At 36.2% G+C, this 27,976-nt stretch overlaps 2 protein-coding genes and 1 long non-coding RNA gene across 3 annotated transcripts; 2 read left to right on the forward strand and 1 right to left on the reverse strand.

Moving 5' to 3' along the window:
- Window positions 1-500: 500 nt before the first annotated feature.
- LOC136202789 (peroxisome biogenesis protein 3-1-like) lies at window positions 501-4,952 on the forward strand. The gene is made up of 6 exons (XM_065993667.1): window positions 501-945; window positions 1,213-1,374; window positions 1,480-1,679; window positions 1,797-1,924; window positions 3,662-3,746; window positions 4,479-4,952. The coding sequence occupies exons 1-4, from the start codon at window positions 932-934 to the stop codon at window positions 1,874-1,876; spliced, it is 456 nt and encodes a 151-aa protein (XP_065849739.1). The 5' UTR covers window positions 501-931; the 3' UTR covers window positions 1,877-1,924; window positions 3,662-3,746; window positions 4,479-4,952.
- LOC136202791 (uncharacterized) lies at window positions 3,749-4,483 on the reverse strand. The gene is made up of 3 exons (XR_010674597.1): window positions 4,280-4,483; window positions 4,085-4,148; window positions 3,749-4,002 (listed from the first exon to the last, which is right to left on the reverse strand). It is a non-coding gene; the product is annotated as an uncharacterized lncRNA (long non-coding RNA).
- A 13,839-nt stretch (window positions 4,953-18,791) lies between the features above and the next one.
- LOC136202787 (peroxisome biogenesis protein 3-1-like) lies at window positions 18,792-27,923 on the forward strand. The gene is made up of 7 exons (XM_065993664.1): window positions 18,792-19,252; window positions 19,520-19,681; window positions 19,787-19,986; window positions 20,097-20,227; window positions 25,065-25,192; window positions 26,235-26,462; window positions 27,438-27,923. The coding sequence occupies exons 1-7, from the start codon at window positions 19,239-19,241 to the stop codon at window positions 27,694-27,696; spliced, it is 1,122 nt and encodes a 373-aa protein (XP_065849736.1). The 5' UTR covers window positions 18,792-19,238; the 3' UTR covers window positions 27,697-27,923.
- The last annotated feature ends 53 nt before the right edge of the window (window positions 27,924-27,976 follow it).

Here is a 27,976-nt window from a genome sequence, read left to right on the forward strand (position 1 = left end):
TTAATCTCTACTGGTAAAAGCTATGCTTACTTTATTTTTTTACAAAGTAAGCCTTACTTTGTGTGTTTTCACTATTGGATTAATTTTATACTCCATCATCCAATGGTGAAAACACACCAAGTAATGGTACTTTGTCAAAAACAAAGTAACCATAGAAGACACCATCTCTACTTCTATTATTAAATTATAAAAAATATGAAATCTTTTTTTTAAACAAATTGATATGCAATTGGTATAAAATAAGAAGCAAAAATATTTGTGTTTTATAATAATGTCCGACATTAACCTAAATTGTCAACGTTAGAGGTAAAATTGCTTTTAGCTAGCAACTTATGAAATAAAATTGCATCATTTTAAACATTAAAAAGTAAAATTGCTTCTCATTCAAAACGTTAGAGGTATTTTTTTTTTACGTGTTAACGCACTTTTCAATTGAATCTATTGTAAAATTGAATTTTTCTACTCATTTGATACAATAATACAATTGATTATAGGGAATACGAATTCCTCAATCATCATCGTCATCCTCGAAATGGCGAATGGTAAAGATGGAAGGATAAAAGGACAAATAAGCGTGAAAAAATGGCAGCTATACACACTCTCACTGCTTTAGCTGTTCAATTTTATCTAAACCCTTCTTCTTCTTCTTCAACTTGCTGTAATTCCTCAATTAAACCCTCAATTTCTCTAACCATTCCTTCCTTTCCCCTCTCTCTCTCTTACTTAATTGCGCCCCCACCCCACTATTTCATTGCCTGCTGGCGGGTTTTTCTAGGCCCGTCCCAGATAAAACCCTTTTTCTCACTTCATTCCCAATTTCCTGAGGGGGTTTTACCATTTTCAGCCTATTTTCTTCTTCCATATGCCTAAAATGGATTTGCTATTATGAAGGTTTAGTTATGGATCTTTGGGGGTTTCTCTAGCTTCGAAAATGCTCTATCTAAGGTTTTTTCTTCTTCTTTTTGATCATTGATCTTATGAGTATTTGTTGACTTTTTATCTGTTTTTCCTGTAACTCTCCATTTCTCTATTTGCGGTATCTTTGCTTGACAATTTAATTTGTGCAAGTTAGAAGTAAATGCTTTTGTGGTTTAGTTACGTGTTTTCTCTTCTAGGTTTATCGTATTCCTGCTTTTCATGTTTGAATTTGTGTGTTTTGTTAGCTCTTCTGCATTTGATGCTTGTTGATTATGTTTCCTTTTGGCATTTTAGAGATTTTTGGAGAAGACATAGGAGGAAAATTCTTATTACATCAGGTGTTTTGGGAAGCGGGTATTGTTTGTATAAATTGTACAATGCACACAAGCGTAGGCTTGCTGATTTTGAGAGAGAAATTGCTAATGAACGAGAACATGATGAACTCATCAAGGCTCAGTTAAGTTCTGATCTCTTGATTTTCTCTTTTTCCTCTCTTATTTTTGGATGATTAATCTAGATATTTATTTGAGTTTATCTTTTTGGTCATTCATTAACTTATAGAATGCAAGCCCATTTCGAGGACATCCAAAGAATAGCTGATACGACAACATTGCCTCACGCAATACACTATTTGAGTGGCCAGATAGCAGATGAATTGGACCTTTCTCAGCTTACTGACAGGCTACTGAAAGGGAAGGGTCAACCCAATACCTTGACTACCTTGGAGAAGCTTGAGCTGTGGGATAGACTTAAAATCTTGAGTATGCAACTGCATTTGCTTTTTCTTGTGATGTACATACTTCTTAATTGATTATTTAAGTTGTAGTTACTAGTTGTAGATGTGTTATTTTGGAATTTTCGGATTGTGTTTTCTGCAGGTTTCACAAGGATGGTGGTCTCCCTTTGGGCAACTACAATGCTTAGCTTGTATATCAAAACTCAAGTAACTATGGGATGACATTTATATATTGATACTGCATGTGGACTCGAAAGCACCATCTTACTTGTAAGTTTTATTCCATTTTCTGCTCTTAAGGCCCTTACTTAAATTTATGATTGCCTAACTTGTTAACATTTTAACCAAAGATAGTAAATATACTCATTAGTTGGACTCATTTGTTTTTACATGCTAATAAATGAACTCTGCTATCACATTGGCAGCGAATAATACATTTTTAAATGATATATGGAAACTTAATTAACTGGATGGTTTTTTCGTTTTTCTCTTAACCATAGTTGTTAAAGGCACGCCTCAGTCAAGGGCTCAGAGTCTTGAGCCTTGAACCTAGAAAATGAGGCCCTATAAGGCTCTCGCCTTGTGTGCCTTGCTCGCCCCTGGTGCCTGGTGCGCCTGGCGGTTTTTACTTAAATTTTTATTTTGATTTTTACAGTTTTCTCTAAATAATTGTTTGATTAATCTCAACCACTAATCTAACTTAAATAAGATTAATCTAAACCCTTAATTTAAATAAGAATATCAAGAGTCTCAATCATAATTAAATATATAAAAAATAGAGAAAGATTAGGAGAAGAAGTCACTTAAAAGAAAGAAGTATCCTCCACTTTAGGCAAAAACAAACTTCCACAGACACAGAGTGAAGAAGAAACAGAGTGATGATCTTGATGATGATGATGATTAGTTTTGTTGTGCGTGTTCTTTTTGATTGACAATGGATGGTTATTAGTTTAGTAGCATTTTCCATTAGTTATAATTAGGTATTTTAGGTTAAGACGTTGAGTATGTGTTAGTGAAGTGTTTTTTTTTTTTTTTTTTTTTATGCTTAACTAGTAAAAGAGTATATATTTTATTTTATGCGCCTTGAGCCTAGGCTCCAGAACCCCTTGGAGCCTTAGTGCGCCTTGCGCCTTTAACAACTATGCTTTTAATCAAGTCAAATAATGAATTTGTTAAGGTTAGTGTCGCTAAACCCCTTGTCGAGGTACCTTCAGAGAGACGCTTCCTAGGTGTGTGCAAGGCGCATAGAGTCTTTTTTTTATTTTCGAACATCAAGTAAATTCTAATTTCTTCAAAGTTGATGCTAACCTTCACTCTATATACAATTTCGGAAGGAGAATATGAGATCGAAGGTAACAACAGTATAATTATTAATTAGGTTTCAAAACCATCTTTTTTCTTCGTTTTTGAAAAATTAAATATATTTAAGAGAAGATAGGGAAAGAAAAAGGCAAGTTGCCTTACTAGTGTCGGTCACTACATAATTAAGTGCTCCTTTTCTTTTATACGAGGACATGCATGGACACTTCGGGGACATGACTTAGTTAATTAGGTATAATATATGGGTTTTTTTTAATAATCTCACAAAAAAGAGGGGTTGATACATAAAATAAAAAAAATCAAATCAAAATAAAGAATATAGCAGTTGCCCCTTTTTTTCAAAATTAGAAGTTAAAAACCATCTTAACTTGATGATGGTTTGTTTTTATGGAATATAAATTGTTATTAGATGTCTGACCATAAAATTTAATTTTGAGTTAAATCGTGGCAACATAACTTGCGTCGCTCGGGTGATTGCCTATGGCGACATGAGTGCCAGGCAATTTGAGGTCTCATTGCCTGAAGGGCGCCTAGCCCAGCAAAGTTGAGACTATTTGGCCAAAATGGTCATTTTTTGTGGCAATTTGAAGAGATGCTTAATCCCATTACTCACATTAAATCTTTATAGCTTGGTCATTTAGTTCTTTTTCTTTTATGTTTTTCATACTTACATTTTGAAAGGAGCAGGTCACGCAAGGAGAAGCGTTCTTCATATGCACCTGACGGCGGGGTGCGCTATGATGGGATTTACAGAATAGAAAAAGATCCCAAGGTATGATTTTTCATATGTAGTACTAGAGGTAATAACATTTGAATTAATACAAATTGGGTTTGAATACTAAACTTTAGTTTCCAAAACAACCTAAATATTCCTTTACAAAACTTAAATACTGTTTTTGTCACTGTCTGTCAAAATCAAACTCGAAACGTAAATACACTGCTTTCTGTTTCTATCATTTGTCGCTGTCTGTGGCAATCAAAATTGAAACGTAAATCCACTGTTTTCTGTTTCTATCCTTTGTCGCTGTCTGTGGAAATCAAAATCGAAAAGTAAATACAAAGGCAGAAAGATAAAATGAGATTCTGTCTTTTAGTAGTACCTAAACTGACCTCGGTTGTGTGCGTAACATGGTGCCTAGTTTTCATTGCCTCATGAGCTGCCTAGCGCTTTCAACTGTAAACAAAGTTTTAGAACTGCTTAAATGCAGAAGAGGAAAGGAAAGCTAAATTTTGTGTAAATTTATAATGATTTTAGAAAGTGAATGATAAAATGAGATTCTTTCTTTTAGTAGTAGCTAAACTGACCTCGGTTGTGTGCGTAGGATGGTGCCTAGTTTTCATCGCCTCATGAGCCGCCTAGCGGTTTCAACAGTAAACAATTGTGTAAATTTATAGTGATTTTAGAAAGTGGGTTATAATTTTTCTGCATACTCTTCCGTCTGGCGATGCAGCGACTCAAATCACTCATAACTGAAAATATTATAATTCTTTCTGTTATTATCAGGTTAACCGAGAAGTGATGGCGGTGATTGAGTCGCTCAACCGCCAGACGGTAGAGCATGAAGAAGCTGTGGATTCAGGTGAGGAAGAGGCGGATGGATCTGAGGAGACTCGTGCTGCAGACATGGAAACTGGAGATAACAGTTCTGAAAAGAGGGCCAACAAGTAAAGGAAAGTAGATTCGGGGAGTTGCTCCGGAAAAGACTGATGAGAAGATGGAGGAAGTAGCTAAGAAAATACACAGCAGGCTAATTCAGGAAACAACACTAGACGGAAATGATTCCCCGTCTAGTCCCCTCATCGGATGAGGATTTAGAAGTTTGAAGAGAGGTTGATGGTGTGAAGTTTTCAGAGGGATGAATGCCATTTTTATAGGCACTTTAGGAGCAACACTTGCTCTGATTTTGTAATATTATAATGATGCTGCATATGTCACCTCATCTACTGTTATTTGAAAAATTCACCCTTCTTTTTTCATCCTTCAGTCAATGTTGTTACTTTTACTGTCATTAATAATTTTCAAATTTACCAAAATCATTTTAAATTTAAAAAAATAATCAAAATAATGAACAATATAATAGAAAATTTCATAATAAAACAGCCTAAATTAAACTGATAAGTTTTATAAAATTATACATGTATTGGCATTATAACATTTTATAAAAATAAACGTTAATAAAATCGCTGTTGACAGAAATTTATTTATTCTATTTAAAAATATAATTATATTTGTGTATATAATTAGATCAATATGAACTTAAAAAAAAGAGAGATCAATATAAATAATAAAAAATATAAAATATTTATGGGCAGTTAGATGGTTAAATATGGCAACAAGTTCAGTAATGCAGATATGTTTTTTTGAAGAATCATTAATGCAGATAATATAAGATTCATTGAGAAAGTTTACTATTAATAATTAAAAAGGGCCAATTATAAACTTTATTAACTGATTTATAATAAAATAAAATTATAACAAACAGAGTTTACAATGAAATATGAAGATTTAAAGATGAAATTTCAAAACATATGTATATATTTATTTGAAATAAATATTAAAAATATTTAAAGCAACCCAAGAAACTTATCTCAAAGGTAAGCAACTTAAAAATTTGTTAAAACTTACTACAACATCTAAAAATATAACATTTTATTTTCTTTATCATTTTGTGTCAATTTTTTTTAAATACTTCAATGTCAAATAACTCTAAAATTTATCACTATGGTCTCATAGTGTATAATTTATTTTAATCATAAATATACTCATAAAACTGTACCAATAGTAGGCAATTAAATCACTTTTTTTATATTAAAAAAATAAGGGTGTCAAAAATTGCAATATTAAGAGGGTGTTTGTTTCAGCTTTTCGGAGGAGCGTTTAGCGTTTCACTCCAAACCGCAGGAAATATAGCGTTTGGTTAGGTTTATATAACCGCAGCGTTTAGCATTTTCTTCGGAAACTGCAGCGTTTTAGAGCGTTTCACGAAAAGCTCCTATTTGAAGCTTTTCATAAACAGCTGTTTGTAGTTATTTGTTATTGACAAAATTATCCTTCTTATTTCCACAAAATACGTTTATTCTTTTACATTATTTATATTTCTACAACATAATTACAGGAAGAATAAGATTTTGTTGCGTTCAATAAATTATTTATTTTTTATATATATTATATTTATTAATTTGTGTAACAAATTTTTTATTTTATAATAAGGTGTAAAAATACCCCTAACATTTATAGCTAGGAGCAATTTTACTCTTAACGTCTAAAATGATGTAATTATACCCCTAATGTTGGCAGCCAAAAGTAATTTTACCCCTAACATTGACAAGTTGAATCAATTTGAGAAATAATTTATCAAACTGTCTTCTTGGTAATTAATATTGTCATCTACACTTCACATGTGCACCATTTTATCATCATAAGTAACAGATCACAACATATGATTAGACGTTAAATTTTACCCCTAACATTGACATAGGGGGTCGGATATTCAGAGTAAAATCAACAGAAGTACAGCAGCGTTAAGCTCGTGGAGCAGAAATCTGAACAGGAACTTCAACCGTACACTCACCAATCTTCGACTCAGACTAAACGAGCTGCGGGGAAAGACAGATGAGTACAGTGTGGAGATGTTCCGGGCTACATCAAACAAGTATGGTATCACGCTACATCAACAGGCAGAATTTTGGAAACAGAGAGCGAAATTACTATGGTTAAAGGATGGGGATTGCAACACAAGCTATTTTCATGCCCAGGCATCGGCAAGAAAACGAAATAACACAGTCACAGCTCTAAAAGATGACACAGGTCAGTGGCGGGGGAAGGGCGAAGGATTGGAGGAACTGCTTTCTGATTATTTCCGTAGTATTTTTGCAAGCAATGGCAACGAGGCAGAGATAATTACCAGTAGGGTGACAGCGAAACTGACCAAATCAGACCTTGAGTCACTGACACAGCTGTTTGACAGGGAGGAGATTAAAGCGGCATGCTTCTCTATGCACCCAGACAAGAGCCCGGGGCCTGATGGTTTAAACCCAGCATTTTATCAGCATTTTTGGAGCATTATTGGTGAAGATGTGACGAAAGCTTGCTTATCGATTCTGAATAGCTCTAGTATTCCGCCGGGGTTAAACGACACAATGCTGGTACTAATTCCAAAGAAAAAAGAAGTGGAGAAGGTGACTGACCTAAGACCAATCTCGCTGTGCAATGTATTATACAAAATTGTGTCTAAGGCCTTGGCTAGCAGACTCAGAAAGGTTCTTCCTTCTATCATTTCAGAGAATCAGAGTGCATTCTTATCAGGTAGGCTTATCACAGACAACATTTTAGTAGCGTATGAGGCGATCCACAAAATAAAGGGTCTCGGGCAAGGGAGACATGGCATAGCAGCGCTAAAACTGGATATGAGCAAAGCTTACGACAGGGTCGAATGGCCCTTCCTGAAAGCTATGATCCAAGCTCTGGGCTTTTCAGAACAATGGTCTAACTGGTTGATGATGGGAGTGACCACAGTCAAATATGTAATAAATCATGGAGGAAGTGAAATAGGCCCTATTATACCAACAAAGGGTTTAAGGCAAGGAGATCCCCTTTCTCCTTTCTTATTCCTTATTTGTGCGGAGGGCCTGTCATGTCTGCTATCAACACAGGAGAGAGCTGGGAGGATCCACGGTTGCCAAATAGCGCGAACAGCCCTGGTAATTTCTCATCTCTTTTTCGCCGACGATTGCTTGCTTTTTTTCAGAGCTAATCATGTGGAAGCATCGACTATCCAATCTTGTCTAAGAGTTTATGAGGCAGCGTCAGGTCAGAGAGTAAACTTCCAGAAATCGGCTATTCTCTTCAGTCAAAATACAACGAGATTCATACGGGTTCAGGTGAGAGAGACATTGGGAGTGGAGGAGGTAGATAACCATGGCTTGTATTTAGGGGCACCAATCGAGGTAGGAAGGAGCAAGACATACACCTTCGGCTATTTGAAAGATCGAATCAGAAACCGTATCACAAATAGGAAAGAGAAGTTCTTATCAAGAGCGGGGAAGGAAGTTCTAATTAAGACAGTTCTGCAATCTATTCCAACGTTCATCATGAGTGTCTTCAGCATGCCTGATCAATTCTGTACTGAAGTCACAGGCTTGCTAAGTCGCTTCTGGTGGAAAAATCCGAGCAGCACAGGGAGAGGAATTTACTGGATAAGCTGGAAGCAGTTGTGTAAGCCAAAGACGTAGGGAGGCATGGGGTTTAGGGATCTCAAGAACTTCAACTTGGCGTTCTTGGCCAAACAGGGATGGCGCCTTCTACAAAATCCCAACTCACTGGTCGGCCGGGTTCTAAAGGCTAAATATTACCCAAACTCACACTTCCTCTCGGCCGTTGAGGGTCATAGCCCATCGTACACGTGGAGAAGCATATTGAAAGGGAGGGATCTTTTGAAGCGTGGAATCAGGAGAAAAATCGGGAACGGAGCGTCAATGAACATATGGAATGACCCATGGTTACCGAGCGATGAATCACCGTACCCGGTGAGCCCGGTTGATTTAACTTATGGAGATGGTCAGGTCTGCTCTCTTCTCATTGACGACGGTAGTTGGAATGTCCCCCTGCTTACCAATAGATTCACTATACAAGAACAGAGGTTAATCCGCTCAATACCGCGGTGAGATATGACTCGAGAGGATGGTTGGTGGTGGAAGTTTGAGAAGAGCGGGGAATTCTCGGTACGAAGCGCTTACCGATCATCCATAGCAAGGGATGAGACGCCTCAACCACATAATTCAATGATTTGGCGAAAGGTTTGGGAACTACAAACAGCCCCTAAAATAAAAAACTTCCTTTGGAGATTACTCTCACAGTGTCTTCCTACGATGGCTAATCTCGAGGGGAGACACAGCTCTCTAGCTAACTTCTGCCCCGTCTGTAAAACCCCGGGCGAGAACGAAGACCATGCATTCTTGAATTGTGAAACTGTTAAGAGGGCGTGGCTGCTGTTTTTTGGTGATCGGCGGATGGAACAGGTAGGACATTGTATGGACTGGCTGATTACAGGGTTAAATGGATGTGGCGGACATGCTATAGAGGAGGTAGTTTGTGTGTTGTGGTCAATTTGGAAGAGCAGGAATTCGGCGGTCTGGAATCACAGCTCGGCAACGGCAGATCGCATCATTGAGGAGGCAATATTGATCAGGGAAGGGTGGTTAGCGGCACACAAAAGCACAACAATCCGAGGCTCTCCCAGGATACCACATGAAACGCATTGGAGGAAACCAGCACCGAACCAACTGGCGTGCGACGTTGATGCTGGTGTTTTTTCTGAAGAGGGCCACTGCTCATTCGGATTCCTGATTAGAAATGAGGAAGGCGTATGTATTACTGCATCGCATGGCCCCCTGGAAGGTGTTTATGAACCGGTAGTAGCAGAAGCGGTAGCAATCCGCGAGGCATTATCGTGGTTGAAGGAGCATAATTACGGAAATGTGGAAGTGAGATCTGATTGTTTGTCCGTGGTGTAGGCTATCAACAGAGCAACATTTCAATTATCATATCTGTGTGACGTTGTTTCTGATTGTATTGTATTAATGCGAGGCTTAGTTAATGTCTCAATTTCGTTTGTTAAACGTTCAGCGAATACTGCAGCTCATAGCCTTGCACGGGCTGTAGTGTCGACGTCTGTTCATGGAGAGTGGGTTGGTCCACCTCCGTTTCTATCGCACATTCTTTCGGCTGATTGCCATTAATAAAGTTGGTTACTGATTCAAAAAAAAAAAAATTAATTTTATTATTAAATCGAAAAAAAATATGAAATCTCTTTTTTAAAACTACTGGTATGTGCAATTGGTGTAGAATAGGAAATAAAATATCTATGTTTTCTAATAATATATGAAATCAACCCAACTTGCCAATGTTAGGGGTAAAATTGCTATTAGCTGTCAGGGATATGAGTCAAATTGCATCATTTTAGACGTTAAAAGTAAAATTATTCCTAGTTGTAAACGTTATGAACGTTTTTACACATTTTTTCCTTTTATAATTTCATCATTGATTAATTTAAAACATGTTTATTTTAGACATTTTAAATCCGAACAGCAACCGTTCAATATAATTTTACCAAACATTAGTAATTAAACAACTAATAACAAACAGCTAACAACAACCGCTAGCAGCTTCCTGCAACTGCAAATAGCTAACAACAACCACAACAGCTGTTAGCTAACAGCTAAACCAAACAGGCCCTAACTTAAAAAGTTAGAGTATCTCCAATGCAAGCATCCTTTAAAATTGCCAAAACTTAACACATTATCACAAAATATATTATTTTATTTTCTCTCATTTACATCACCTTTGAAAAAAAAAAATTAAAAAAAAAAACTTCAATGCAAAACAACTCTACAAGTTGCTACTATGGTCCTACAAATCATTATTTTATATATAATTTATTTTAATTATAAATATTATCATAAAATTATACGAATAATAGGCAACTAATCTTTTTTATATTAAAAAAAAGTAAGGGTGCCAAATGGGTGTAAAAAATTGGCAACATTACCATAATCATTTAAGCAATCTTTGTTACTCCAATGCAAGACACTCTTTCAAGCACTCTCCACTTCATCAAGCAGCCTTCTGAGCTCTTAGTGCAAGATGCTCTTAGTGCACTCTTTAAAAATAAGAATAAAGTACAAAAATACCCCAAACGTTTACACCTAGGAATAATTTTACCTAACGTATAAAATGGTGTAATTTTACCTTTAAGGTTGGCGGCCAAGAGCAATTTTATCCCTAATATTAACAAGTTGGGTCAATTGGAGAAATTATTCATCAAATTATCTTATCAGTTATGAATCTTGCCATCTACATTACACATTTGCGTCATTTTATCACTCATTAGTAACATATCACAAATATCTGATTAAACATGAAAAATTAAAAAAAAATATATATACTGTATTTTGTATGATTTATATAAAAGAAATTCAAATATTTCACCGAAGTTGAAAATATAAATCTTCAATTCTATTATTAAATTGTAAAAAATATGAAACTTTTTTTTATAATCAACTTACATGCAATTAGTACAGAATAAGGAACAAAATACATATATTTTATAAAAATGTCTAAAATTGATCCAACTTGCCAACGTTAGGGATAAAATTATTTTTGGCTACCAATATTAAGGGTAAAATTGCACCATTTTAGATATTAAGGGTAAAATTGCTTCTAGGTGTAAACATTATGAGTATTTTTACATATTATCCCTTAAAAATAATATAAATAATTGACACTTAGACTCTGTTTTTTATAACTCGGGGAAAAATCCTTGATCGGAGCACTTCCCTGTGAGGCGCCGTTGGGATCGGCCGGGGACACTCCGATGCCAAAGTCAGTATAGAGGAACAAGAGAGCAAACTGAATTGACAAAGGTTGTGAGAATGTGTACCTTGATAGCCTAGGGATGTAGGCTATATATAGCTAGGAAGTCGTAACCTTCAGCAACTAGAAGGTCTCCATTAATGCTCCATTAATGGCGGTTACTGGTTACCTTTAAGCTGACGGTTAGCTAATTGATAGCTCATTAATGGTCTTTATGGCCGAGTCGGCGGTTAGCCGTTACTGTGATGAATCAGGTGAAAGAGGAGATTCGCCTCATAGATTCGCCAGCGGATCTCACTGAGCTGAACCGTGGAGATCCGCCATCCGGTTCTTCTTGCGGCGTTCTCAAGGTGAATATCCCTTTTGGTCCTTGGGATAATATTCTGTTAGTAAGATGAATATCCCTTTTCGTATTCTTTGATCCGTCAAGGCGTATGTACGCTCTCCTTGAGAGCTATGGCGGGTCTCCGCTACTCGCTCTCATCAGGCGTATCTCGTTATGGCGTATCTCGCCATGGTCCACGTAGCGTGGCATAATGCTAGAGACTCCTTCCTTTTCCTCATTATTTGCATATTCTCCCCTGCATTAATTATCATTAATTCCACATTAATCATGTATAAATATCTCTTTTAGAATGAATAATGGTTTGCCATTATTTTTATTAATTTTCCCTTATTCCTTATTCAAGAATAATTTGGGTTGTTATCAGAAGCCCCTCCTAAAGGTATAAAAAGCTCTTTAGGGCTGTCTAAATGGTGTTTTATTTTTCCATCTTGGAGGAAAGTGGACCCGCCCTAGATGGGGGATCATATATGGAAATGATGCGCCTTTTGGTGCTTCCTTATGCGGGATCTTATGAACAAGATCCGCCCTATGTGGGATCATATATGGATATGATACGCTTTTAGGGGATTTTGCTTCTTCGTGGATAGGTGGCCAACCGTATCCATTGTTAGCCTCTAGGGGCTTCTTGAGAGTTATATTTCCTTTAGAAAAGAATAATCTGCCCTTTATGGGACCATTTGTTCCTACCGCATAGGATTATGATTCGCCTTTAGGGACTTATTTTCTTCAGTTCTGCCATATTGAGGAGAATGACCCGCCCTTAGGGATCAGTAAGAATGATCAGCCATTTAGGGACTTTTGTGCATTTTGTGGAGGCGAGACTTTGTTATTTCTATGATGAAGATGAGGATTCATTACTTTGATGAAAACGAGACTTCATTAATTGGATGAAGACAAGGCTTCATTGATTGGATGAAGACGAGGCTTCATTGATTGGATGAAGATGAGGCTTCATTGATTGGAGATGAAGACGAGGCTTCATTGATTGGATGAAGACGAGGCTTCATTACTTGGAGATGAAGACGAGGCTTCATTATTTGGAGATGAAGACGAGGCTTCATTACTTGGAGATGAAGACGAGGCTTCATTACTTGGAGATGAAGACGAGGCTTCATTACTTGGAGATGAAGACGAGGCTTCATTATTTGGAGATGAAGACGAGGCTTCATTATTTGGAGATGAAGACGAGACTTCATTACTTGGAGATGAACCCTTTGCTTTCCAGAACTATTTTTACTAATGCATTATATCTTTTAGCAAGTAATTTTCTAGAATCTGGTTTAGGATTTCTCCGATTGTTTAGGGTAAGTGGCCAGCCGTACCCCAATGTGTGAACCTTTGTGAAGGTTTGAAGCTGTTCTATTCCTCCTAGAGGAAGTAAAGCTGCCTAGGGGATCAACCTGCTACCTATCTTTGAGGTGAAGCGATCCGCCCGTAGGACTTGTGAACCCTTCTTTGGGAAGGGAGTGAGAGAGTGTAAAGTCCTTGCGTCCAAGGAATGTTTTAACTCTTTCTAGAATGGTGATCATCTAAAGATGGATCCGCCCATAAGAGTGTTCTCCTATCTTTGAGGAGAAAGTTGAGGGTGTAATGATCTCATGTTTGAGACGATTTTAACCCGCTTTTGATGGTGGTCAATCCTTTTCCTGTCTTTGAGGAGAGAGTTGAGCTCATTTGAAAGCTCCTGAGGGTCTGTGCTTCTTATCTTTGTGGAAAGGGGATCCGCCCATGATGGGATCAATTGTCCTATCTTTGAGGTAATTGATCCGCCTGTGGAACTTTTCATTCGCCAGCCACTGGGCGTATATCAACACTAAAAGCTAGGCAAATGAATATAAGAAGTATGGCGAGAAAGAATAAATTATAAAATGTAGGATACTATAACAGTTTAATGCACATATAAGAATATGTAAAAATACTGATTTTTAGGCCCATGGTTCCGTCTTTTCTGAGCAACTAGAACCGCATCCTCAATGATGTTTAACTTATGAGTAATCACATCTGGGCTTACTCCTGTGGGGATCTCATTCTCCTATGTAAATATGCTTTCAGATTCAATGAGAACTTTTTTAACATCCTCTTTGATCTCAAGTTTTAATCTTTTGGCGATCCGCATCCGCTTTCCATCAGCAATAAGGAGCGTTTCTGTGTCGCCCAAAGCTGTAGTGACAAGTTAATATTTCTCACCTTCGTCCTCTTTGGATTGTGGGCGGATTGATAGTGACGCCGAGTATAAGTCTCTTTAGCCACCTTTTGTTTCCCGTTAATCATTACTCCTCCTTTGTTGGTGGGAATGTACATTGTCAAACGACGGATGGAAATTAGGGCTGCAACCTCTGGCCCTTGGTCTGGATAGTGTGACCCGTCACTCCAATGATGTCAACAATGGTTGTTGCTATTTGGATTGGATCAACCTTTAGTTTGGCGAATGCACCTATGGTGATGACATTGCGAGAACTGCCCGTGTCTTTACTCACTTTATTTTATCTCCCATCCTTGAATCGCCATTGTTACTACCAATGCATCTGCCTGTGGAGAGATTACTGGACCTGTTTCTGCAAAAGGAGCAATGGAGGGATGTTTTATCCAGAGCTGATATTTTTGCTTTTTCCACGGGTGGCTGATACACTGGTCCATCTGCTATGACATTAATGACACATTTGAATTTCTTTTTGGGATCTGTCTTCTGCTTGTCGTCTTGTTATTTGTTATTCTGGACAAAGCTATCTAGTTTGCCAGCTCCCAGCAAGCTTCAGTGTGGTGGTCAACCTATAGTACGCTTTGGCGTTTCTTCCAACGGTTACATGCTCCCCTCCTTTGGGTTCGGGATATGTAATGTCCCGCTTATATTGATTCTTTTCTTTTATATTGTGGCAAGTTGGAAGCTTTAAACCTTCTGTCCGCCTCGTTCCACATGATCTGTGTTGTGTTGCCGAATTCCTGTTAACTGGACGGGCGTACCTTTCTGCATTGTTCTCTCATCTATCCAGAGTGGCATGCACTCACCTTTCAATCTCATCATTCGTGTGTTCAATGTTGAATCATGATGGTGAAGCCGGCTCTTGATCTTGATCTCGATCATGTTGAGGTTATGTTTGGAGCTATGGTTTAACGTGGATGGATGTTGTCACAACCGTGGGAGCCATTTTATCTAGCTTCGAATATCTTGTCTCCGCATCCTTCAACATTTTGATAACATAATAGATGGAGAACTGCTGACCTTTTTCTTCTTGAATAACCACAGTGCACATAGCTTTATCCATGACAGATTGATACAAATGCAGGTCTCCCCTTCAGATTGGTCTGCTCATCAAGGGTGGTTCTGCTAGGAATTGTTTTATACCTTGATATGCTTGTTGACAATCTTTCTAGTACGATGATCCGCCCGTTCAACCTCTGGATCTTTCTCACCCATAGTGGGGCTTTCATTTAGGCGCTCTTTTCACCTTTTTCCTCGCCTGGCTTTTATTTAGGCGCTCTTTTCACCTTTTTGGCCAATGACATAGTCAATGAATTTTTCTGAAGTGGCTCTGCATATACACTTCTTTGGATTGAGCTTTATTTTTCATATCAGTGTTTGCACTGGTTGTAGTATTAGCAACTCCCTTGTACCTGTGGGTTAGCACTTGGGGATCAGTGGCTTGATCCACGGAACATACTTCATAGCAAAAGACTGTTTGCATTGGCCTTGTTGGCAAATATCATGTATGATGCAATTCTCTTTATGGAATTTTTTAATTCATCTTGGAATCAACTTAATAATTCCTTCGCGTTGGTCCCTGACTCTAGAATGAACTTAGTCAAAGGATAAAACCGAGTAAATATTATATGTCAAACAAATTCATAATAGAATTTTAATCGTGCTTGTTTTAATAATAATATCACGTATAACGGTCATAACCATAAAGATTGCTACTGCACATGAATATCATAATGAATTCTTAATAAGTAACCATAATGAGAATGGTTTAAGAATAATGGCCTTTTGTATTTCAATGCGCATTAATATCCGAGATAACATATTTATTTTAAACGTCATAAAAGTTATGACATTCTATATTGAGTAAGGTATCTTACATAGTTGCTATTTACTTGCAATTAACATTGTGCATTCATACATTAATGGCATTCAGAGATCATTAAAACCTGATTTGAATGAGGTGTAATTAAAGAAATATAGTTATATATGAAATTACTCTTATATCATTTCATTTGTATAAATAAAATAAATATAAAGGGTAATTTTGGAAGAAAAATACATGTACCATGATTCTCCTCCAATTTGGAGTGTAAGGAAAATTACTCAAAATTCACTCTTACCTACCTTCACATACAATCCTCCAATCTTTAATGAATTCTCATGTATATCCTAAGAATTTTGCATAAATTAATGTTTTAATCCGAAACCGACACTTGCACTATTTTGTAGTTAGCTCAGGACATGAAAGTTTTGTTTATCCAATTTGGTAATTCATCAACCCATAATGGCCTTAATAGTTAGGGACAATTACAGGATAATTACAAATAGACTCAATATTTTCAAGTCTCTTGTGTTGGTAACAGAAATTCTAACAATGTCAAATAAACAGTTTTTATATGAATAAACACATCCTTGTAAAAAGGGGGATGAAATAACTGTTTGACAAAACAATATTCAAAAATATGAATTTCTGATATTAAAAGTACTATATATGAGAAAAGCCATACATAGATGGTGGTGAATAGATGATGGTGAATTGTACAAGGAAAAACCAAATATGATCTTTTTGTAATTTCTTCTAATAGTTATATGTATGTTCATCCAAAAGACTGATCAGACCTAAGTAATCTGTAATTACACGAGCCTTTTATGATATCTTAATATTAAGTGATAAAATCACCTTGAAGGGATGAATTTTTTTATAAAATTCCAAGATTACGGATCTTATAGATGCATCTTGTACTAATTCAATGATAATGGCATGTTACACTTGTCATGCATGGAAATATAAGGCATATTGAGCATGCAAGATTTAATGAAAGATTTGTGTCTATGACTTTATCTTTCACAATTTATTAGATTTATCATAATAACATGTAATGATATTTATAGCACTTTATAAGAGTGAGGGATCTCAATTTTCTTTAATTAAAAATGGAATAAGAAATGGGAGGAAACTTATCTTTTTCATCATAAAATTCCAGATTTAATGTAGAAAACTCTTTCCCACCAATATATGGAGAACTGTATCTTTGGATAGATTTGTTGTACTGATTGAGCCAAAGTTTGAGATTGTGATTTCTATTCTGTTGACTCCATTGTTTTGTTCTTTGTGAAACTCTATACAATCAAGATTTTGTGATCTTCTGTTTGTTAGAGATCCACGCTCACCGCACCAATTGATAACTCGGGGAAAAATCCTTGATCGGAGCACTTTCCTGTGAGGCGCCGTTGGGATCGGCCGGGGACACTCCGATGCCAAAGTCAGTATAGAGGAACAAGAGAGCAAACTGAAATGACAAAGGTTGTGAGAATGTGTACCTTGATAGCCTAGGGATGTAGGCTATATATAGCTAGGAAGTCGTACCTTCAGCAACTAGAAGGTCTCCATTAATGCTCCATTAATGGCGGTTACTGGTTACCTTTAAGCTGACGGTTAGCTAATTGATAGCTCATTAATGGTCTTTATGGCCGAGTCGGCGGTTAGCCGTTACTGTGATGAATCAGGTGAAAGAGGAGATTCGCCTCATAGGTTCGCCAGCGGATCTCACTGAGCTGAACCGTGGAGATCCGCCATCCGGTTCTTCTTGCGGCGTTCTCAAGGTGAATATCCCTTTTGGTCCTTGGGATAATATTTTGTCAGTAAGATGAATATCCCTTTTCGTATTCTTTGATCCGTCAAGGCGTATGTACGCTCTCCTTGAGAGCTATGGCGGGTCTCCGCTACTCGCTCTCATCGGGCGTATCTCGTTATGGCGTATCTCGCCATGGTCCACGTGGCGTGACATAATGCTAGAAACTCCTTCCTTTTCCTCATTATTTGCATATTCTCCCATGCATTAATTATCATTAATTCCACATTAATCATGTATAAATATCTCTTTTAGAAGGAATAATAGTTTGCCATTATTTTTATTAATTTTCCCTTATTCCTTATTCAAGAATAATTTGGGTTGTTATCAGTTTTTTATGACTGAAAAAAACTGAACTGAACAAGTAGTTTCATAAAAAAATTCTTGATATTTGTAACTATATAAGTAACACAAGAAATATTTTGGACGGTTTGACAATTTTTGTTGTGATTAACTTATTTATATGTGACATACTTAGTTGTTAGCATTTTAACATATATATATATTTTTTTTTGTTTATAACAGCGTTAGATATAATGGATGTTTAGAAGGTCAGATTTAACCCTTAAATAAAGGGATAATGTGCAAAAACACACTTAACGTTTACAGTTAGGAGCAATTTTACCCTTTAACATCTAAAATGATGCTTTTACCCCTAACGTTCGCAGCCAATAACAATTTTACCCCTAATGTTAACGAATTGGGTCAATTTTAGACATTATTGTAAAACACAGATATTTTATTCCTTATATGCACCAATTGCATATTACTTCGTTTAAAAAAAATCATATTTTCTGTGGTTTAATAATAGAAGTGGAGGTTAATACTTATTAATTCGGCAAAATATTTTGAATTTCTTTTTTACCCAACTCGTAAAATAGACAGTATATTTTTTTTATGTTTTTTTAATTTATTTTTTCGCGTCTAATCATATATTTAGGGGTAAAATTGCTCTTGGTTGCCAACGTTAGAGGTAAAATTATATCATTTTAGACGTTAGGGATAAAATTGCTCACGACTTTAAACGTTAGAGGTATTTTTACACTTTATCCCTTAAATAAAATTCATATTAGCATTTTCAAATTTTCAGTAAAATAGGCTAAAATTAATATTGGTTAGTATTAGAGTTAAATAAACCATTTTGTATATTAAGAAAAAATCTGCACCTCACCGGATTAAATTTGACCATTATTCAAAATAATTGGTTCTTTTAAAAGCTTAAAAATTTCAATTGAATCCATTTTATACATTAGGGTAAAATTGAATTTTTCTACTCATTTCTACTCATTTCATCAATCATCATCGTCATCCTCGAAATGGCGAATGGTAAAGATGGAAGGATAAAAGGACAAATAAGCGTGAAAAAATGGCAGCTATACACACTCTCACTGCTTTAGCTGTTCAATTTTATCTAAACCCTTCTTCTTCTTCTTCAACTTGCTGTAATTCCTCAATTAAACCCTCAATTTCTCTAACCATTCCTTCCTTTCCCCTCTCTCTCTCTTACTTAATTGCGCCCCCACCCCACTATTTCATTGCCTGCTGGCGGGTTTTTCTAGGCCCGTCCCAGATAAAACCCTTTTTCTCACTTCATTCCCAATTTCCTGAGGGGGTTTTACCATTTTCAGCCTATTTTCTTCTTCCATATGCCTAAAATGGATTTGCTATTATGAAGGTTTAGTTATGGATCTTTGGGGGTTTCTCTAGCTTCGAAAATGCTCTATCTAAGGTTTTTTCTTCTTCTTTTTGATCATTGATCTTATGAGTATTTGTTGACTTTTTATCTGTTTTTCCTGTAACTCTCCATTTCTCTATTTGCGGTATCTTTGCTTGACAATTTAATTTGTGCAACTCAGAAGTAAATGCTTTTGTGGTTTAGTTTTGTGTTTTCTGTTCTAGGTTTATCGTATTCCTGCTTTTCCTGTTTGAATTTGGGTGTTTTATTAGCTCTTCTGCATTTGGTGCTTGTTGATCATGTTTCCTTTTGGCATTTTAGGGATTTTTGGAGAAGACATAGGAGGAAAATTCTTATTACATCAGGTGTTTTGGGAAGTGGGTATTGTTTGTATAAATTATACAGTGCACACAAGCGTAGGCTTGCTGATTTTGAGAGAGAAATTGCTAATGAACGAGAACATGATGAACTCATCAAGGCTCAGTTAAGTTCTGATCTCTTGATTATCTCGTTTTCCTCTCTTCTTTTTAGATGATTAATCTAGATATTTATTTAAGTTTATCTTTTTGGTCATTCATTAACTTATAGAATGCAAGCCCATTTCGAGAATATCCAAAGAATAGCTGATACGACAACATTGCCTCATGCAATACACTATTTGAGTGGCCGGATAGCAGACGAATTGGACCTTTCTCAGCTTACTGACAGGCTACTTAAAGGGAAGGGTCAACCGAATACCTTGACTACCTTGGAGAAGCTTGAGCTGTGGGATAGACTCAAAATCTTAAGTATACAACTGCATTTGCTTTTTCTTGTGATATGCATACTTCTTAATTGATTATTTAAGTTGTAGTTGTAGATGTGTTATTTTGGAATTTTCGGGTTGTGTTTTCTGCAGGTTTCACAAGGATGGTGGTCTCCCTTTGGGCAACTACAATGCTTAGCTTGTATATCAGAACTCAAGTAAATATTCTGGGAAGACATTTGTATATTGATACTGCACGTGGCCTCGAAAGCACCATCTTACTTGTAAGTTTTATTCCATTTTCTGCACCTAAGGCCCTTACTTAAATTTATGATTGCCTAATGTGTTAACAATTCTATCAATGGTTTCTAAGGTCGCTTTTCTGAAAGTTCCTTTTCCATTCTTCTTGTTCTACGTTGCAAGTAATTTTTTAGCATAGTTACACCAATGGGTATGATTTTTTGTGCTTAATAATCACTGAATCAGTAGATCTGGTTCGACTAGACATTACTGCTAGTTTATCGCCTAAGATTCTTTTAAAAGTTATTATAAGTTTATTAGCATTCTTTGATTACTCTTTGTTTGAAATATGACTTAGTCGTGTATGTTACTTGTACTTCATGTATTAAGAACTTTGTGTCTAGAGTATATGTTCTATGTCGTATGGCTTTCATTTACAAGAGTAGATTGCTTATGTTGATGGACTTGCACTTCAGAGAAACATTATTGTTGTTACTAAATGTTAATGAAGACGTGCCGATTATTCATTAGCTGGGTTTTAATCATACTAAAGATCTAAGTAGAGCAGTTTGATTTGTCTTAATGAACAAACTGCTATAAAATGTTCTTCTGATGCTGTCAATTTTTTTAAGCTTTAACAAAGCATGAAGTGTACATGGAGTTTTTGGTGTTTAATTAGCTAATGTTGTGGTCAAAGATTCATGCATCATTCAGAAATGTACGAATAAATGATTTGTGATGAAGAGAACTTCTAACAAATACTTTAGAATTGGATATGCATTTCTGTAAATTTACCAAATGCCAAAGTTAAAAAGTACTTTCTTTTGCCCTCTCAATTTTAATTGAAGAGTTGTGTATGGAGTAGGAGATAATAGTTGGATGGTGCTCTATATTTGGTATGGAGATGCTCCGTTATCAAGTTTGGTCGTATATTAATGTAACGATATATCCGAAAAAAACCTCATGAAGGGTTTCAGGATTTGATGCTATCTAAGAATTGTTTAGACCTTTACGGGGCGTTTGGTATTCTATTGTTGGGATAGGGATAAGGAGAAAGATTGGGATAGGGATAAGGATAAGGATAAATGATTGGGATAAAGATAAAAATATGATAGTCGAGAATTATTATTCAATGTTTGGTACGTGGGATAGGCATAGGGTTAAAATAATACATTTTACTATTTTAACCTTATTTAAACTACATACCATTAATTTGAGGGATAAGATGGACTTTTCCATCCTATTAAAAATGCAGGAGCTTATCCCACCTCCTTATACCACCTCCCTCTTGGGTATAGGATTTGAGGGATAAGATCCCTCATCTATCTCACTCTCCTATCTCCCAAACAAACACGGGATAACTTATCTCGTATTTTTTATCCCTATCCCACCTCCTATATCCCTTCTAACAAACACCCCGTTAGGGTTTATATGTGCGAGGGGCTGAGTTAAATGCTTCAATTTTTGTAATCAATACTCACCATGAAGCAATGGATTTGTTTCTAATTCCTTGGTTTGGTCTTATTTGGAGAAGAGGTAGCTTGGATTAATTGAAAAGTAGCATACTTAAACACTTGGCAAATCATTAGGATGTTTGCAACCCTTGAGAAATTTGCAACGGAACATCTTGCTTGGATTTGTGGTTGAAAATCTCCATAATAAAAGGTCTGAGTGATAGATTTCAGTTTTGTGAGCTCTGTAGAGGAAATAATCCGACTATTCTAGATTTTGGAAAACATCATGACAATATTTGGCAAGAACTTATTCAAGAGCGCTAAGAATAGGAGAGAGAAATGAGATGAGCAACCCCTTTTCATGCTTTGAGGGAATGGATGTAGAGTCGGGAAAGAAGGGGTTTTAGCGTGACTTTAGTGAATTACTTTGTCCTTGATTTAATAGGTTATTGTGGCATTTTGCGACTTCTAAAGAACACTTTTTCTCATACTCAATAACTTTCAAAGTGAATTTAAGTAACGTTTTAACTTATTGCTGTTATTTTATTTATCTGTTGACAAAGATGCATAGTTTGGCTCACTATCAAGTTATGGTTTAGTACATTCTTTTGAGCATTCATTCTCGATTCCTATCTTACAAGATGCTAGAAAGAGTCATAATATGACATCGGAAGGAATAATTGAAGCACTTAACCATAGTTCTAGAGTTGCCTGGATATAGTTATACGACAAAAAAAGTTGTTGCTAGAACAGTTAGCTTATATGCACCTACCTAGCCTTCTATGTTTATGTAATGTGTATATGCTTTTGTGTGCATCTATGTATGCAACCATCTTTTCTTTCATTTTCTCTGATAAGTCTTACCTAACTACTGAAACTCTAGTATTACATGATGTAATTTTAAACTAGAGCAGACTGATCAGTTCATATACGACCTAGAAGCATAGACATGGTTGTTAGTTTGTTCTGATCAAAATGGTTGTATTAAAAATAAACATATATACATTTGTTGAAAATGGAGCTCAATCAAGGAAAGAGAAATGCAAGTGGGACTAAACAAAAATAACAAAATTGATGGAGATAATAAAGGTCTTATAAGAGAAAGGAGCCAAATCCAGAATGCCTAAAAGGCATTTTGGGGAAAGGCTTGATTCTCACAATAAAAGGGCACCAACGGAGAATTCAAGCCCATGCTAATCATGTAAATGAAGCATGAAGCTTCCTGTGGACATGAATTATGTTTGTCGAAAGATTAACATGGTATTGGAGCTCAAGTCTAACACCACCAAGATCCAAGAGGCATAAAATCTAGCGGATTGGTTTAGCAATGTACTATGATAAATAAAAATGTAGACTTGTGGGATATGAGGTTCAAGAGTGCAAGTTAGACAGAAATCTTAAGCTTTTGGGACTCGAGAATACAACCCAAGAGCAAAATTTTAACCTACAGTCTTAAAAAGGGTAACCCAAGGTAATTATGAAAACGCTGCAAAGAAATGATAAGCATAAAAACAGAAAGCTGAACTGAAAAAAAGCTCTCAATCCCCCAAATAAAACCTAATGGTTATCCCTTTCCATCACAAGGATGATCAATTTGTAATAACAAACTTCATTGTGCCTATCATAGCAAACCTCTCAGCCTACATATACCCTGTACTATAGCCTTTTCCCACAAACCCTTGCAGCTCATACCCTTAATGCCACATCAAAACCAACCTACAACTGCTCTCCTGTTCTTCCTAGCATACACCTGCCAAATGCTTTGCTCCTTATTGGTTGATCCAGTATCTGAGCCAAAGCTCCATGATCTCTATCTGATTGGTTCCGTCGAGAGTGTTAGGAAAACTTGTTTGCTTTAGTGGCCTGATTCATCTGGTTGGGGAGTGTTTGGTCCATTTGTTGCATTTGATCTTTCTGGCATTGAGCCTTGGGTATGAGAGCGTGCCTTTGGTTTCAAGTGCCCCAAGGTAGTTGTCTTTGTATTCTCTCATTGTCGTGTTCAATTCATTTTCTCCATAAATTTTGATGTGGGACTCCCATTCTTTCATTTTCGAGCATTAACCCACAAGTTTAATTAATTTGGCTCAATTGTAAGTTCAAAAAACTTGCCTTTGCATCAAATGCCAATATCTAGAGAAGCGGTCCAGTAAGTAGCCATTCTTGTAACTTCCCCCTGATTCGTCGGGGTAGCTTGCTGGATTAGCAGGGCCGGGGGCATCCGCTGGTTGAGGAGTGGGCTGGACAACTTCAGCCTGTGAAGGCACTGTTATCTGTTCTAGCATCTACATGGTTGGCATTGTTATCCGTTCTAGCATCTACACGGCTTGAAGCAACTTCTTGACCTAGTTATTGTCCTATCTACTTTATCTGGTTTCACTTTTACTAAGCTTGAAGCTTGTTGCAGAATTACGTAGTCAGTGAATTTTCACACGTTGTGGTAGCATGAATTTGATTCCTTCATATGGTTACCTATGGGGTTCTAGAGAGCTGTGAATCACTGGGATCAGAACATAAAAATGCTGTAATTCAACTTGTGATATAAATTTGATGTCGTATTTTCGCACTTTGGATCCGGTACTTTACAGCTAGCTCTAGTAAATAAACCAATCAAATGTCATTTGTGACTTTTATGGTGCAAGAGTGCATAGAAATTACTTTTTTCTTCTGTGGAATCCAACTAGTACTCTAGTATTGTAATGCATTAGATTACAGGTAAAAAGTTTCCTTCGTGTACTAATTTTTTTCGAGAGCTGAACTTGTTCTCTGGATCCATGATGCTTATAGATGCCAAATCATTGAAAAGATATTTTTATACAAGTGTTTTCCTGTTAGGCTTTATCTTATAAACTATTATGATGTTTTTATTTTGCATTGAAGTGTCTTTGGATGAAAGAAAGGTACTCAAATGTCAAACAAAGATGATGACAAGTTTGAAAGTGTAGTATCACATAATTCCTATTTGTACTTTTCGCCTGAAAAGAGTGATATTTAAACACAATCCAAGTTGCATGTCATTAAAGCCGGAAAGAGATAGTTGCCAATTCTTTAAAACCAGAGATTGGGTATTCCTTTTATTTTTGGGACTTCAACCACATCAGAGATTTATTTGGTTAATGGAACTGATCTATTGGTGATGTCTTACAATTACTTTTCCTGAAAAATAGAATTGCAGAAGTGGAGAATTTATTAGGGATGGCGGGTTTCACCTTCCACATTGTACATTTTGGTTTGGTGATGCTAGTTCTTGTTTCATTTTGGAATTTATGGAATATAGAAATTATGCATGATATGTTAAGTATTGGGATGAACAGTAATATGTACAGACCCAAGGATTCCTCTACTCAACTTATACGGAAGCTTTTATCTGTCTGTTTGCGTACTAGTCTATTATTTATCTGATGACAGTTCTTTTCTTTTCTTTTTACAGGAGGATGCTGATCTCATTGAAAGGGATGACCAGCAGAACTTTTTGGCTAGTTCTGATTTTCTTGCAAATTATGGCTTGTTGACGCTTATTTCTAATGTCCAAGGAGCAGCCACAGAGGTTCTCAAGGGGTAAGGTCACCCTGTTTATTTGAAAATTTGGCATGTCCCATCAACGATTTCTTCCTCCTCTAAGTAATTTCGGATAGATTAAAATTATTTCAAATTCTTGTTCGGGATAGTGGAAAATTCTAGTTTTAGAGAAAGGATTTTCCATTCTTTTGCATAAGTGGGCATAGTAGCTTTATTTGATCTTTGCACTTTCTTAATAAAAAATATTCTTGGAACCCTATCTATAATTTTAAGTTTTTGGTTAGTTTGTCTTTTGAGTCGGGCAAAATGCACGGACAATCATTGAAGTGTGGGGTCTATTTCACAAAGGTCATTGAACTTTATATTTGAGTTCAATAGTCATTCTGGCCAATTTTTGTGCCAAAATTCACTGGAATATTGACGTGGCACAAAAACAATTGAATATATGCTAACTATGCACCATATCGGACATGTATGACTTTTACGAATGACGTGACAGACATCTGGCAGCCACGTTTGTGCCATGTGGCACATCTTAAGCCACAAAAAGATTTAAGAAAACCACATCCTTGTCCGACATGATGCTTAGTTGGCATATAGTCAACTATTTTCTATGCAACATTCCAGTGAATTCTTGTACACAAATTGGCCAGGATGATTTTATTAATATCAAATATGAAGTTCAAAGATTTTATTGAAAGAAAATGAAGTTTAGTGACCTTAGTGAAACATACCCCAAACTTAGGTGACTGGCAGCGTAATTTACCCTTTTTGAGCCTCGTAGATCAAAGAGGTTTGGAATTTCAGAATAAGGTAGTGCAGGAACCATGCTTGTACACGCTTGAAGCTCAAAAACGTTCATGCTAAGCTATTCTTGTAACTTTAGCTATCAATTTAATTTTTGGGGTTAAGTGGTTCTTTAATAGAAATCATTTTGTCCCTTCGGAAGCTCAGATATCTATTGATGTATTGCATGAAATGCGAGTACAATGGTTCGAGCAATTACCCAATTTCTTTTATAGAAGATAAAAAAAAATCCATTATTATGCTTTATTAAATCTTTACAACCTTATATATGCAGAAAGCAGTTAAGAGATTTGTTCAACAACACGGCTCTTCATGAAACTGTTATACAGATACTCGACTTGTTCATGAGCAGGGGCGGTCCATACCACTGGGCAGAGTACATGATGCCTGTAGATGCTAGGTTCTATAAACTAGTCATAGCTTCCAGCAGTGATGACACAGAAGTTACAAATACAACGAAATTTGAAGAGTTAATGTCAGAGGTCCGTGCGGTTTTATCGAGGTATGTGCAGCATTTCATTCCACAAAATGTGTATGCTTAAATTTCAGGTGCACTGATTTGCAATCGGTTATGAGGATTCAAACAAAATTTCTGGAAGTTAGTTTATTTCATAATGTTCTTGCATCAAAAAATTGATATCTTAAAGACCGCACTTTGCTCTCGTTATACCTTTCATGTTTTTCATCGGCATGTGATGGATTTTCGTATCAGTTTGAAAAATTGATATCTAAAAGACTGCACTTTGCTCTCGCTATATCTAACATTTCAAGACAAAAAACTTCATTTCGAAGAGTTTTCATGTTTTCAAAATATTTTGAAAACTGAAACTCATAGAAAATTGTAGTTTACGTGTTGGGCGCCTTTTTGTAATTTAAGAAAGTTCGGAACTTTGTTTTCTAGAATAAAAAGAATTTCCATAATCAGCTCATCATGTGTCGATTTGCACTACATTCCTAATTTTTTTAAATTATCTTTTCCTAATTGAAAAAAAACTCATCCTTTCCCTCTCTGTAACTATATAATCTTTGTTCATTTCATACATAAATTTACATATGCATGTATAATCTCAAAATTCATAATTATCCCCCTACGTTTCTGTTATTTACACATTTTCCTCACATTTCCAATGCCTATTATTTTTGTAATTATCGTTTCCCGATATCCATTTCTGTTTTAAGTTTTGTTTCTGTACAATATGTTGCACGGAAACACCTCTTCAGTAGCATATTTGCATTTCATGTCCGTTTTAGTTTCTTTTCCGTTTCCTGGCTATGTTTTGAAAACTGTCTTAGAATAACGTTTCCAATATCTGTTTCCATTTAATTTCGGTCACCATGCATCAAAATATTGTGTACATATTTTCAAAAGACTGTATGTAGCATATGCAATCATGTCTAGGAAGCTGAAATCGCAACAGTAAGCGAATTTTTCCATTGTGCACAAACAAAAAAAGGCAAATTTTCATCTTTTTTGCAGTGCTGAATTTGGTAGAGTTGTTGAAATATCACTGAAAACCGTGGTGGATGAACTCGTGGATGTAATGGGGTCCGAGTCGACTGGGGGTAGTCTAACATCCGGAATGCCATTGGCTAGACTTTTGCCTCGTGTCGCTCAAATGGGTCCGGTACTACTCGACGAACCGAACCAAAACCGGTTCATCCAAATGATTCGGAGCATACAAGAAGTAGAACTCTTCTTCACCCTCCTTTACGCAAATATGCCGACATCATCGTAGGTTAGTGAGGATGATTTTTCATGTTAGGGTTTTTTAAATTTGATTTTCATGTAAAATAATTTGTATGGTGTTATAGTAGGAGTGTTGAATTCAGAAAATTTGGAGAAAGGAGGAAGAATATTGAATAATGTTTTATGAAGTTGTAATTCTTTGCAAAACAATGTTTTGGTGCACTTGTATTGTTACTTAGGGTCCGTTTGTTTAAACTGTCTGATGTTGCTGATAGACAGTAGATATTAGTTGTTCTTTCTGTAAAAAGCAGATGTTTCAGAATTTTATC

Source organism: Euphorbia lathyris, chromosome 8 (genome assembly GCF_963576675.1).
Source record: "Euphorbia lathyris chromosome 8, ddEupLath1.1, whole genome shotgun sequence".
Taxonomy (NCBI): domain Eukaryota; kingdom Viridiplantae; phylum Streptophyta; class Magnoliopsida; order Malpighiales; family Euphorbiaceae; genus Euphorbia; species Euphorbia lathyris.

What these genes read in the sequence shown, in the direction of transcription:
- LOC136202789 (XM_065993667.1), top strand. An exon ending in GATGAACTCATCAAGGCTCA is followed by an intron (nt 1,375 to 1,479) that starts GTTAAGTTCTGA and finishes ATTAACTTATAG; the next exon opens with AATGCAAGCCCATTTCGAGG. An exon ending in GGATAGACTTAAAATCTTGA is followed by an intron (nt 1,680 to 1,796) that starts GTATGCAACTGC and finishes TGTTTTCTGCAG; the next exon opens with GTTTCACAAGGATGGTGGTC.
- LOC136202787 (XM_065993664.1), top strand. An exon ending in TCGAAAGCACCATCTTACTT is followed by an intron (nt 20,228 to 25,064) that starts GTAAGTTTTATT and finishes TTCTTTTTACAG; the next exon opens with GAGGATGCTGATCTCATTGA. An exon ending in GTCCGTGCGGTTTTATCGAG is followed by an intron (nt 26,463 to 27,437) that starts GTATGTGCAGCA and finishes TCTTTTTTGCAG; the next exon opens with TGCTGAATTTGGTAGAGTTG.